We start from the raw sequence: 13550 nt of genomic DNA, 5'->3' as shown, positions 1-13550 counted from the left end.
GGTACATGTAAATGTAAAGACTTTCTTACGAGCCTGTAAAACAGTTCTCACCTTTTAAACAGGATGCTGGTGAGGGAGCGCTGGATGCTCTGTCTGACCTGGGTGTTGGGCTGAGAGGGCCGGGAGGATGGAGCACTGGGAGCCGGCGGCACCAGCAGGTTCCTGGTTTCATTCAGCAGCGTCGGGGCTGAGGACGGCTTCTGGCCCGACCCCGAGGTCGACGCATGGCCGGACGGGGGCTGGGGTCCAGGCTGCTTCTTTGGTATGACGTATGTGGTCTTAGTGACCATGAGTGCACCCGTTTCATGATGTCTGGGAGCTGAGGTGGACGGGGTTGGTGCGGCTGGAGATGGACTAGACTTTGCTGGGTTGGAGGGTGGAGGGGGATCTGATTCTGCAGGTTGCTGCTCAGGTACACAGCTGGTGATTGGCTGATTTGCCTTTTCTTGAGATTGGCTCTGTTGTGGGGTTGGCTGAGTGGCAGGCTGGGAGGGGGGAGCAACATCTGTTGGGGGGTCCTCTGGAGGCGGTTTTGAAGGAGCAGCAGCCTCAATGCCGGCTTCTAACTCTTCACTGTCCTTTATAGCTGTTAGAAAAAAAGCACAGCAGGGCATTTTGTGAATATGAAGAAATATCTAACCTTAATAACACTTCATGACAATACTCTTATTTAGTTATTTATGTTTTCTGTTTCCATTAAAGTCCTAGTGAAATGGTAGTTGGAGCATGTGATTGTATTGTGTTTGAATGTAACACGACACGGAGCTACGGAGGACTGTTGCTCCCTTGTTGGTAAAAGTTATTGATTGATTGATGGATGGATGTCATGATATTATTGGCTGGTTTTGTACTAGCTTCTGCAAGCACACGTCAAGTTGATTGGCTTTTGATATAAAAAATACAAAGACATACATTTTTTTCTTAAAAGAGTTAAAGAGTAAAGTGACCCTGTATTTTGAATTATGATCAGCTGAGAAATGATAACCAAATTAATACATTTCTTTCATCTGCAAACATATATAGTTTACATAAATATATTTCTACACACATATTTTCACTCTTCCACTACATTTTCAATTTTCATAACATTTTCCTGATTTATAAAACACACACCAACACTTGTTTTGTAATGTATTTGCGATGTTAACACATCATCTCGATTTAATATTACTATTAACACTGGTGTGCCTTCCTTGTTTTGCTGAATAATTCAACGACAGCCTCTGTGCAACATAAAACATTAGAGTAAAGGTGGCCGGGTGTTTGTTTACACATTAAAAGATATTTTCAGAATTCACATTCATAATTATTACACTGTGTTCCTGTTGGATTAGAGACTAAATGCGTTAGAAGCCACAGTGAGTGTTAGACTTTGAGGACACAGTGTTTCATGTTCGGGGAGAGTTGTGAGAGTGGATGATTTAAATGTATGAAAACCATGACTCATACTGCTATTTTAGTTTTTACAATAACATTGTTCACAGTTCTTCTTTGTTACTTGTTACACTTTGCAGAATGAATAAATAACTAACTGCATGGAAGACATGATTTACACGAGATAAATATTTAAAAACTCCTAAGCTGCTTCATGTCTTCATTCATAAAATTCATTATTGTGCAGTTACGCTCCTTAATGAAAAAAGGAAAAGCTCACATTAAAACACTTAATCCTTTGATGAATATTTGCTGTTTGAGAGATACTGTGTTCTGCTGTGTTTTTGTCCTGTTGCTGCCTGGAAACTGGGACGTTCAGCACACGTTCTGTAAAGAAAGGTTACCAGAACCCGACGCTATGCTTAGATTGTGTTTAAAATCTACATTTAATCGATTTGTTTGCATCTTTTACATCATTGTTATTGATAAAATGTATCAAATAGGCTTGTTTGAACCTGCCTATCATCAAGAATAGATTTAGCTGTAGTTACCCTTGTACTAGTTTCAAGGTTCATTCACAGGTGGAACGACCTCATGAAGCAACAAGGTTCAGATGTTTGGGAAACAGCAGCAGTTGTTCCTCCAGTGACCTTCAGCTTTGAAGCACCATTCAGGACGAGGATGCGACCACAATATCCTTCTACTCTGTTGGCATTGGGCGAGACTTCTTTTTCATTGACATTTTGGAGGATGTGAATGATGAGCATTTAATACGGCAGATAATCAAAGTCCTGTGAATTTACCACGGACTTTATCAACACAGGCTTGTCGTTTATGTTGCTGTCAAACCTCTGCTAAAGTTTGCTGTATCATATGGTCATTTGTATTCCTATATTAATTTAACATTTCTAAATCTTCAATGTCGAGTGAATTAAGTCCCACTGAAAATAATAAGAATGAGACGACACGATATAAAGTATTAACTATGACATGTCCCAAAATATGCAAATCAGTTGAAAGCTAAAAAGATGTATTGATCACATTGAACCAGGACTGACACATAGCACTATGCATACAAGTTATTAATGTTTTGTGTTTCTATTTAAGTCCCAGTGAAATATAAGTCAACAAACAGGAAGTATTCTAGCCTTTCATATAAGATTCAATCCATATAAGCTGGCTAAATTATCAGAAGTATACAAACATTCAGGTTCCTTCATGTGGCTCAAAGGTGTACTGCATATAGAAACCCTAAAACCCCTAAATAGACCTCCCCAGATCCACCGGAGGGTCCCGATCCAGTCTTTGGGGAATGACTGCATTTCAAGTGTTTGGGGATATACAGTCAGGAGATGAAAGGCTGCTTTGAAGATGAGCATAGCAAGGGTGAGAAATCCTGGACTCAGATTAGGAAACATCAATCTTTAACTCATAACTTTATTAATCCTATTAAATTCATCCTGTGCTTTTGATCCCGCAGACCCTGGTAAGCCGCTAGCAAGCAGTCCAAGACAATGTGGAGTAGTATTACTAATAACTAACATGCATGGGTGGTGGTCAATCAGAGCAAAGCCAGAGCGCAGAGGTGAGAACATGAGTTCAAATCATTCAAAATAATGCAAAATAAGCCTCATAGAAAAGCAGTGACGAAAAAAAAAATATTGTGGAATAGTGAAAAGAGAAACAAGGACACATCCTCGGAAATATTTGAAAGCAGGAAAACAGTGAACAAGGGAATGGAAAAATGAGTAAATGAACGAAAGAAGGTACGCTACAAACATGCAAGTGAGTCGCTTTCTACGTCTATGAGGAAAAGGACGAAGAATCTTTATTTGTGCATGAATAAGCTATTCATTTCAGAATACACAGCCCTATTAAACTAGTGACAATGAAGAAACCCCCTCTGAATTAGCATTTAGATCAATCTAACAAGTCAAACAGAATAAAGTATATTCATGCCGTCCTCACAGGATTATCTGCAAGTTCTTGTTTTGGGCTATTTGTGACGAAGCTTCAGTGACTCAGGGACATTTTATAGAGACTTTATGTCTCTCTGCTGTTTCCTCTCTAATATTCTCTACCACGTCATTCACAACAACTCTGGCTAATGACCTTTCTTCAGCCTACTTAGACGCTGTTCTTTAAAGACCACATAAATCCTCTGGGACCTAGGACCGAGCACCCCACCACGTCCCCATCACCTCGAGGAGTTTCCATCTATCACCCGCCGGTTTTACCCCCCCGCTGCTAATGCCTCGACTCCGGGTGGTCCTGGCCCACCTATTATCTTCATACAGGCCGATGATTAATGAAGACGCTCCACTCTGATGGGGTCTCAAAGCCAAAACCGTTCTCCGTTGCTAACCTCGATGATTACCGTTATATACCTCCGGTCGATCGCTGTTGACTTATAGTCAGTCTGTTCTGCCAGAGGTTCACATCTGGTGAGAATGAATTATAACGCTGTTGAGTAAATGACTTCGTCGTATCTGTAGTGAGACCACGATCAACACCATCTCATCTTTAAATGTTCTCTTTTCCTGTTTTACATACAACCTTTCCCCCCTCAAGAAAGCCATTTTCAGCAACTGCATAAAATCCTTCGTCCTTGCTCTGAACAACCGTTCACATTAGCAAAAATATATATCAAGGCATAAGATGTTTGTAAATCCAGTAGCTTGTCTTCCTTCCTGGAATTTACTTTGACTTTTTAGTGGGGAACCTCCCCAACATGACTCACAGAATGTCACCTATTTAAGTTTGAAGCTTTAGCATGACGGCCTTGCACTCCTTTCTTTGATGCTAGTGATAAAAACTGCAATAACCAGAAAAATCACTGCGTTACCTCGTTCTCTGACATTTGAAATAGGCATTTCCTTGTGATCAACAGCTCACACCTCTATTTGTTCAGCAAAACAAAATGTAGTCCGACTGTCTGTAAAGCAAATACTAGCAAATCCGACAACCAATCAAAAGACTGATCTGTAATACCAATGTTTACTGTACAAAGTGAAAAAGTTTACACCAAACCAATCCTCATGAGTCATGGTCTATTCCATCATGCTGCATGTGCACACGTTCTAATCTCTGGTTGTTGTCATGGAAACGAATTGGCCTTAGCTTTCCACGACTTGTTAAAATGTGCGATGTGTAAGAGCAGACCAGGATTTTAGTTTCAAACCAAATGAAGACAACATTGCTGACGTTATGTCAAAGATTGTCTGTGTATCGTGCTGCAGAGATAGCATGCTAACCAGCTGGCCCCCTTTTATTTAGACCTGCAAGTAATGTCTAACGTTGGCTAATTAGCCAAGCGTCTCTCAAGGGCAACTAATGACAAAACCACACAGGAAAACATTCACAAATGGCATCAATACATTGTTTATATGTGGCCGTTTTGTGCTAAAAGTGAGCTAAGAAAGCTAAAAGGTAAACCATATACTGAAGATTATTTACATATTTCTGCCGGTTGGCTTTGTATTTTATAACTGATGACTGTAAATCCAGATCATATGGACCCAGTAGTAGACCAGATTGAGGAGGTGAAATGCGGTCCCCCTATTTGTTTGGAGAATCTGGCCAAACCTTACACATCGCACCGTTAAGCATCCTACTTCATGTGTAACGGCTCAGACATGTTGCAGTAATTAAAACACAGCTGGAAAGGCAATATGGCTGCAGCAATATGTGATATATGAAAGAATAAAACATAAATAAACAAACAACTGACCGAATCTCACTTTAAAAACATACAAATCTATGTACAAATGAACTATTATGTTATTATTTGTATTCAACGCCTGCCCCACTTTATTAAATTCTGTCTGTTTGTAAGAAAATGCACAGATGTTGTGTGTCTGCTTGACTTACACATCTGACATCTCAGATGAAATGTTATTTTACAGTAAGCAGATTTGTAAAGTACGAGTGCACAGACAGAACTTGCTTTAGTTCTGCATTTAGACGCGATGATCCCTCAAATGGACTCGAGTATGTGAACAGGTGAAATGTGCTGAAGCTTAACATGCCAAATGGTCTTTAAACCCATTAAGTCAAACTGAAGCAGAGCAGAAGGCAGGCTCTCAGGCATTTCCATCCCCCCCCCCAACAAATGTTTTGCAAAATTAAGCTTGTTAAATGTGCCGACAGAATCCTTCATGTTTGAGATCTTCTGCCTGATGAAAAGTCCAAGACTCAACAAACGTTCATCCTCTGGGGAACATGAATGCGTGCGCCAGATGTCATGGCAACCCAACCAATAGCTGTCGAGTCATTTCACAAAAAAACTGAGTCAGGGGAACACTGAAGTCGGCAGGATTCGTGATCTGAGAACCACGAACGTCTGCAGAAAAATCTGTGATCATCACCAAATAAATCGTGGAGATATTTCAGTCAAAGTGGAGGAGCTCTGATAGCGTGGTTCAAAATAAACTCCACAAAAATAGTGGATGAAATATTCAAGACATTCTGAAGCTCTCATCGTTTGTAAGTGATAGTCCAGCATGGAAAAATGGAAACAGCCGTCTGTGGTACATTAGATGTGTTTGTTCTTGTTTAGTACGTCCTCTTGTTTGATGTCTGTCTTCAACTGGAATGTTTTGGGGGTTTTTTGGTGGTTTTTGCTACAGACACAGGAGGAATTTCTGAAAGTGTAATAATAATAAGACTTACAGTCATATATTGAAGCCACACATGAGACCACTGTGTGATTTAAATCTCTGTGTTTTCACGGTGGAAGACGAAGACGCACATCTTCAATAGCGTGCAATTCCTAAAGTGGAACTCAATGACACTCTATTTGTGAGTCAGCATTGTTTGCTTTGACAAAAAAGTCAATGGGGACTTTTTCCATTGATCTAATTAAGAACAAACATTTATGATACTCACACATTTTGTTCAGCAAGGTAATCTTCACAAATTAACACCAACTTTGTAGTAAAAAGCTAACGACAGGCTTTAAACAAATTACAACACGGTCACTAAAGGCGTAGTTGTGTTTAAGACACATAAAAGCTTCAAAATTCAAAACGTATTTTATTTCCTAACATTTCTTCAAAATATTCTTTATATAGTACTCAAATTTCATCGATGTGATCGGGGATATTTATTTGTTTGTCATATAACTATGTAACACTTCTGTAATTCAACAGCACTAAAGATGAATCTAGTGTTTACATATTCTGTGCTATATAACCTCTGGACAGGGAAACAGACTATCCCTAACGGTGAAACACTGAGAATGTTAGTGGTGTTTTCTTTGGTTACACATCACTCCTTTCTCCAGTAGGGGGTGCTCGTGTTCCATGTTATTATTATATGTGGAGGTATTGAAATGATTAAACATAAAACACTCGGGAGCATGTGATGGAGAAACTTTGCAAATGAGGTTCAAAAGAGGCAACAAAAGGTTGCAAGTGTAGTCTAAAGGGAAATGTGATGGTTTCACATCACGTTTGCTGAGAGTTTAAACTGAGCTCTATGTAACTTTACACACTGTAGTATGTGAAATAAATAGTTTCCTGTCCCAGAGCGACTGCTGTAAACACCCACACCAAGTCATCAGACATCACATGCCTTCCCCTCGTCAGTCACATGTCATCATGTGATCACGCTGCACCCAACAGAGTCTAAAGTGTTCACTCTGTGGAGGAGGAATTAATATAATCAAGAATTCATTCAATGAGGCGTCTCGTGTCGACACCAAATAAAACTGAAAGTGTCGTATTTCCCGGTGGACGCTGACGGGACTTCACACCAGAAACCATCGATGCATCACATGAGCGAGAAAAGGTTGAAATCGTATGAATAGAATGAGACAGTGTTTGCTGTGGTCACATGACTAGTTCACGCTCGGCATCGAGCAAATAGAAACAGCATGAGTCGACCCACGACAACGGGGCACACAAAGATGGCCACCGCTAACAACCCTGCCATGTTGATTTGAGCGTGAATGTCCGTTCTGCTCCGATTGTGGTTGAAATAAATTAATGTGAGAGGAAACCATCGCCGTCATGTCAACATCTTTTGATTGCGTGGAAAGATACAACGGCTACTTTGGGGTTTCCACAGTTAGGGAATGTATTTTTTTTAAATATTCATTCAGCAGGCTGGTAGGTTTAAATGATTCCCTTATGGGAGGACTGAAGACTTTGGCACTTCCAGTGACTTCAAACATGTTTTATTCTGTTTTTCTTTTCCTTGAATGACTCAAGTTCATCAACTAATGAGAGTTCAGCTGGAAGCGGAGGGGAAAGACAATGAAGCAGATGGAAGAGGCTCTTGACAACAGAAACTCCCCACTTACAGTTCGGAGCACAAGAGAGCAAACCGACCCGTTTGCTCAAGTTGAAACTGATAAATCGTTGTTTATGAGATGAACGCCAGTTATCTGTGGAGGCGTCTTAATCATCTGTTCAAATCTATAAAGCCGACAAACTGCAAACCTGGAGGAATACCGTATAAAAGAAAACAAAAAGAACAAAACATCAACATTGAACCTATGACTCTCTGAAGCAGTTATTCTTGTAATTATTGATGAAAATATATATAGTTGCTTCACTCCCTTTGGAGCAATAAATACGGAGCAGAAAAAAAATGTCTTCATCGGATCCCCAGTGAGAAAATGTGATGTAGCCCCGCCCCCATTCGGACTACTTGTCCACACTCGTTAAGACAACTTTGACCCAACGTCCCTGGTTCTGGTCTAGACGGGGACTTTTGTTGCATTTCTCTACTGTCCACAATACAACGGCTTAAAAAATGCCCCAAATTAAATACATGAGGAAGAAGTTGCTTAGCAACAAGTTGCTCCCTTTTTTAGTTGATGACTTTAAAAACAAGTATCTGATTTCAGTGGAAACTTCTCACTTCCCCTAAATAGAATTCACATAAATGTTGAGTCAACGCTTTAGTTTCAGATTAACGTACGACAACATCTGCCAGTGGTGGTTTTCTTTTACTTTTTCCATATATTTTTTGAAGTGTCATTATGTAGTAAACGAGCTTAAAAACAATAAAAATTCTTCTTCTCATGTTTCAAAGCATATCAAACTCCACTGGATCCTGGAGAAGTGATTTCAAACATCTATGTGTTCCAATAATTTCACACAATTCGTACTAAAGTATGTATTTTGAGATTAATAAAAGGTTCTGACATTTCCCTTGAATTAGTTATGATCCCTGATGCTGCTCTTTTGAAAAGATACACAAAAAGAGACTAGAAGTTCTGGCTGTTTAGTAAAAACCCATCCACTATGAACTTAAATTGTGTCCCACTACATCATCCCATCATAAACCTACTAATATAAAAACTACATGAACATGTTGACGAGAGTTCATTCCTTATCCGCAGTATTTGTTGAATGGCGAAGTTGCTCCTCGACCTGATCTGTAATCAGTTAAACATTTCCCCCCAACTAATAGTGAAAAAAAACCCAGGTGGGGAAACTGAAACTGGATCAGACTGTGGGTGTTAGCAAAGCAAACACTTAACTTATTGGTCCATGAAGCGTGTGAGCAAAAATGTGAACTATCCGGTAGTTAACACAAAACCCATCCGCAGCTTCTCTAACCAAAGTGTGACGGTTTGTATTCTGATGAAACACTTTGGATTGATTTGTTGCTTCAAGATACATTTTGTGAAGCTGCAGAAGTTTCTTTCAAAATCTAAAAAGAAGGTGGGATTTTTTTCTGCTGTTAAATGCTGTAATGCAGAGATCTTCAACAAGGGATCTTGGACCCCTAGGGTCATGGCTTAGCATTGTATACATACATCTTTACAAAGTACTTTTATACGCTATAGGCCATACTACATCATTATCTGCCCGGTTTAATCAGCAACACAATTTTATACGATATGTAATACCACCATGTCACTATCAGCTAAGGGGAAAAACGTTGAAGACCTCTGCTATAATGCCCCAAAATCTATTTTTTTTAATTCACTTTTAATGACTACTTTTATTGTGTCACACTTTCTGAATAAACCTGACAACATCTATCTGAAATGCTCCGTGTTAGCGACTCCCTCCCAGAAAAGCCCAAGTCTTCTATGATTTGCTTGCGAGAAAAACTATGATGCCTCTCTGCAAAGGGAGTTCTCAAGTCACGGATGAGATTCTAATGAGCCTGCATTTGACATAGAAAGGAAAAGCCAACGTGGCATGGCATGTTTTCTGAGTTGTTTTCTTGGTCCACAGTTTGTGGGCTGGTAGGCCCTCCAGATACCCAGATGTTGGTGCATAAGCACTGAAAAGGTGAGTTTTTAAAATCTCCGACCAGCAACACAGTGAGGCAAGACTCACTTTAAGGTCCAGCAGAAGCAATATGCACTCCTGTCATCATCAAAAAAAGCCATAGTTTAAAAGAACAGGCAACTCTGCTAAAAAGGCCAAAGTCTCCAGGGAGATCCGTGATGTCATGTGATGCAGAGATGAAACCGTGCAGCAAATTGATCACGTGGCAACACCACCGCTCCCATCAGGACACGCCTGTCCCGAGGAAGGCTGGCGAGCAGACGCCGGTCTCAGCCTGCATCTTGCCGACCTCAACCCCTCCGTGAACCTGTGAGACGCCCAGCGAACACCACAGCTGGAGACTCGACCTCCGCCAGCAGAGGACGAGCGGCTCGGACGCCGCTGCAGATGTGGCAACGTATTCAGAGCAAGCAAAGGTGGAAGCAACAGGTGACCGACAGCATGGAGCGCCAGGCAAGTACTGTGAATGAATGTTTTCGTTTGAGGGGATGTAGGCGATTTCCTGTTATTGTTGTTATTTATCTTATTTTGTGATTTATTTTTACATTCAGTGTCGATAAAGGCTTACATAAGTTCTTAGCATGCTGATATTTTGAAGTCCAACGGGCCGTGGAAACGCCAGGCTAAAGAAACTGGGTGTTTCAGGAAGGCTCAAAGTTCAAAGGATCAGTTTACCCAAATTGCATAAAACAAATTGATATTTTCTCACTTTGCCTGGTGTCTAGCCATCTATAACGTCTCCTTAGAAGGAAGTTCCAATACATATATATTTATATTTACAGCACCATGTTTGGATCATCCAAAGTTTCAATCACATTGCAAATATACTACATTTTTTTGACGCTTTGAGCACAAGCAGATTTCGATTTTGGCCTGCAAGCTTTTTCCTCGATATTTGAGAAATTTAGTACGATTGATCATAGATTTATGTGCACTGATTTTAAGGTACTTTTAACAGCCTTTCACAATATTTGCAAAAGGTTTGGCACCTAACCCACTAAATTTCCAAAGTAAAATGAGAGATTAAGAAATGTGGCTTTTAATAACACCTTCAAAATTAGTAATGCAAAAAAAAGCGTGTTGCATCCTGCTGACATATTGCCGATTTTGGTTTGGTGAACTATTATGCGTGTATGAAAATAATAGTTCCTTGAACGTGTATATAACTTTGGCCAGTAAAGCTGATTCTGAAGACGACTACTACTACCATCTGCTGTATGTACATTGTATATTTGTTTGTAACGTGTACTTGTGAATGGAAGGTTAAATGGCTGTTCTCCAAATTCGTAGCAAATACAAAGACGACGACCCCGGCTCAGCTCTCAAAAATCGATATCTTGCTGATTGCAGAAATGATTGCTGCTGTCTGTGTGAATATGTAGAGAAATGTGGATGTAAACGTGTAGGTGTAAGGGGGGTTCAGGAGATCAGGACCACGGTTGTATTTGTGCTCTATTGTCCACCTATTAAGAGAACTATGTGATTGATTGTGACCCAAGTGGGCTCATTTAACCACGATACCCACACTCAGTTACTAAGGAGCCGGTCCTTCATTTCAACAGTTTGCATGTCTGGTGAACTGTAAGCTTTCTTCCGTTTGCAGGAGGGCGACGTCTCGTCTCAGAGGCTCGGAGGAATGCCGTAATCTTTCAGACGGTGGCCTGTTGACACTTGAAAATCATCATCTTCATGAAATGTCACCACAAATCTTCCATTCTTTTTCAGAGTGAACTCCAGTTCAGGTCTGAAACCGATGAATCCTGCGCTCCGCTTCCTGCAGCAGCAAGACCACCTCCTCCATACCAGTTCCCTATTCATCAGAATCCTATCCAGGTTAATTCTGGTGGGTGTATGTATGTGTATGTATGTGTGTGTGTGTGTGTGTGTGTGTGTGTGTGTGTATGTGTATGTGTGTGTGTGTGTGTGTGTGTGTACACGCAACGCAGCGACTGGTCCAGGAGAGTGTGTTGATGAGGATATAAACGTTTGCCCTGATACATGGATGGTTGTTTGAGCGTAGCAGGGCGACATGGGATAGTTGGAAAATGTTATAAGGAAGTGCATTTCACAGATATAAGTGCAGCAGTTAGTCCATTTTACTTAATGTTGTATGCAAATGCAAAAAAATGAGATGTTGGATAAAAAAGCCTTACAAACCCAGCGTGTTCAGGGGTATTGAAGGATGGCGAAAGGTTTTAGGTTGGGATGGGGCTGTGAGCAAGGCACGCCAACACTGCAGGTGTTATTAGAAATGTCTACTAACTAAGTCTACAAAGAACTTTATTGGGTTTTGAGGTTCAAGAACTTGTCTGACTAGTCCTGACCAAATCATTCCATACTTGAGATCCTGTAGAATCGTTTTGGCCATAGATTGATGAGTAGGACTGCATGTTACAATGACGTTTATGCACTACAGCTGACTTGAGTGGTACACAGTGGACACTTCCACTAATCCCTAAACCACATAGTACATTTTAAGTTGTTTTTTTTTTTAAGAAAAGAGTGTAGGGTTTAGGGGGATGTATTGGTAGATATTTAATGGAATATCCATAACTGTATTATGTGTATAATAATAACCTGTTCCTAAGAATATGTGTGTCTTTGAACAAGCAGTCTATATCTAAACAGGGACTGGGTTCTCTTCACAGAGTCCTCCATGCTGCACCCCCATGTTTCTACAGTAGCCCAGAATGGGCAAACCATCTTAGCTCTTGTGAGAGCCTTTCCGTGTTTCTTTGGCCACCGTAGTTCTGAGAAGCTTGGAAAGGGAGGTGGAATCTGCAACCTCGCCAGATTCGGTGTTTGGACCTGCTGGGGAGCTAGGGAGCTGTGTGCTACGTGCTATGTTTTCAGACCAGACGTATTCGGGAATTCCTCCCTTCCTCCTGGTCGAAGATCTTGTTGTGTGTGACCACCTGTCGCCCGGACAGTCATCCAGAGTGAAAGCCGCAAAAAAACGACTTCTAGACTCCAAATCACAAGACGGCAAGTTGTGTGGTGTGAACTTGTATGCTTTAAGTGATGAGAAACGCACCCTGAACCTTGATTGTATTCTTCATACAGTCAAAGGCCAGCCGCTTTTTCCAAAATAACTGTTGTTGCTTTCCTTTTTACCAACTCAAGCTTCTTCCAACTCGTGTTCATCGTTCAGTGATGGACTGTCATTTTCTGCAGCACACATTTATAAGATACCTTCGCAAAGTCCGACTAAATGAGATCGTGAGCAGTGTTTCAATACACTGATACCAAAGACGCGTTCAAGCACCCTGCCTACCGAGCACTTCCGTCCACACGGTTGCTCTGTGTTGCAGTTGCCAGTTAGCAGACTGGTTTAAGTGAGTTTATGTTTAGTTGAATACCGACATTCCGACTAGTCAAGACCGTTTCAGCACTTTTTGGGTATCCAGAATAAACAAAGAAACTATAAAAGTGAACATACTTACCCACTGCTGACCCCTGCTATTTATCAGTCATCCCATCTGAGAGCATGTGTGCGTCTAAGTGTGTGCATGCTTGTGTGTGATTGTGTTACATGGTGCCACGATTCAAAGAGGAAGGAAAAAATCTGTAATGCCCAAAGACATCGTTGTGCTTGGTGTGTTAACTGCTGTGTGATCTGAATGTGTATGAGTAGCGAATGGTACATACACGCTGTGTAACACTTAGATGATGGTATGGAAGTGGCCTGAGCTTCAGTGAGACTGGGGTCGCAGGCTAAGGGAGACGCAGCCTCCTCCTGCCCTCCACCGTCTTCCTTCGCCTCCTCCTCTTCACCTTCCTCCTCAGCTTTTATTGCTAATCTCTTAGACATCCTAGCCGACCTCTGACCCTGTGATAAAAAAAAAATATTTAAACACGGGTCAGAAAATAACTCATAGGTGGGAAAATAGTTTCACACAGTGGTTACCCCATTCAAATCAG

At 41.0% G+C, this 13550-nt stretch overlaps 1 protein-coding gene across 1 annotated transcript in view; it reads right to left on the bottom strand.

Moving 5' to 3' along the window:
• Positions 1 to 13550, bottom strand: part of LOC311017583 (uncharacterized protein) — a 29503-nt gene that overhangs the window by 12025 nt on the left and 3928 nt on the right. Inside the window, exons 7-8 of the mRNA XM_084016025.1 lie at positions 13278 to 13458; positions 52 to 586 (exon numbers count right to left, since the gene is read on the bottom strand). Coding sequence (XP_083872151.1) covers positions 52 to 586; positions 13278 to 13458 — 716 coding nt within the window. The remainder of the gene's footprint in view (positions 1 to 51; positions 587 to 13277; positions 13459 to 13550) is intronic.

The sequence above is a fragment of the Eutrigla gurnardus genome, assembly GCF_963514095.1.
Source record: "Eutrigla gurnardus genome assembly, chromosome: 8".
NCBI classification, from domain to species: domain Eukaryota; kingdom Metazoa; phylum Chordata; class Actinopteri; order Perciformes; family Triglidae; genus Eutrigla; species Eutrigla gurnardus.
Note: the sequence above shows the minus strand (reverse complement) of the source record. Positions and strands in the feature narration are given on the sequence as shown.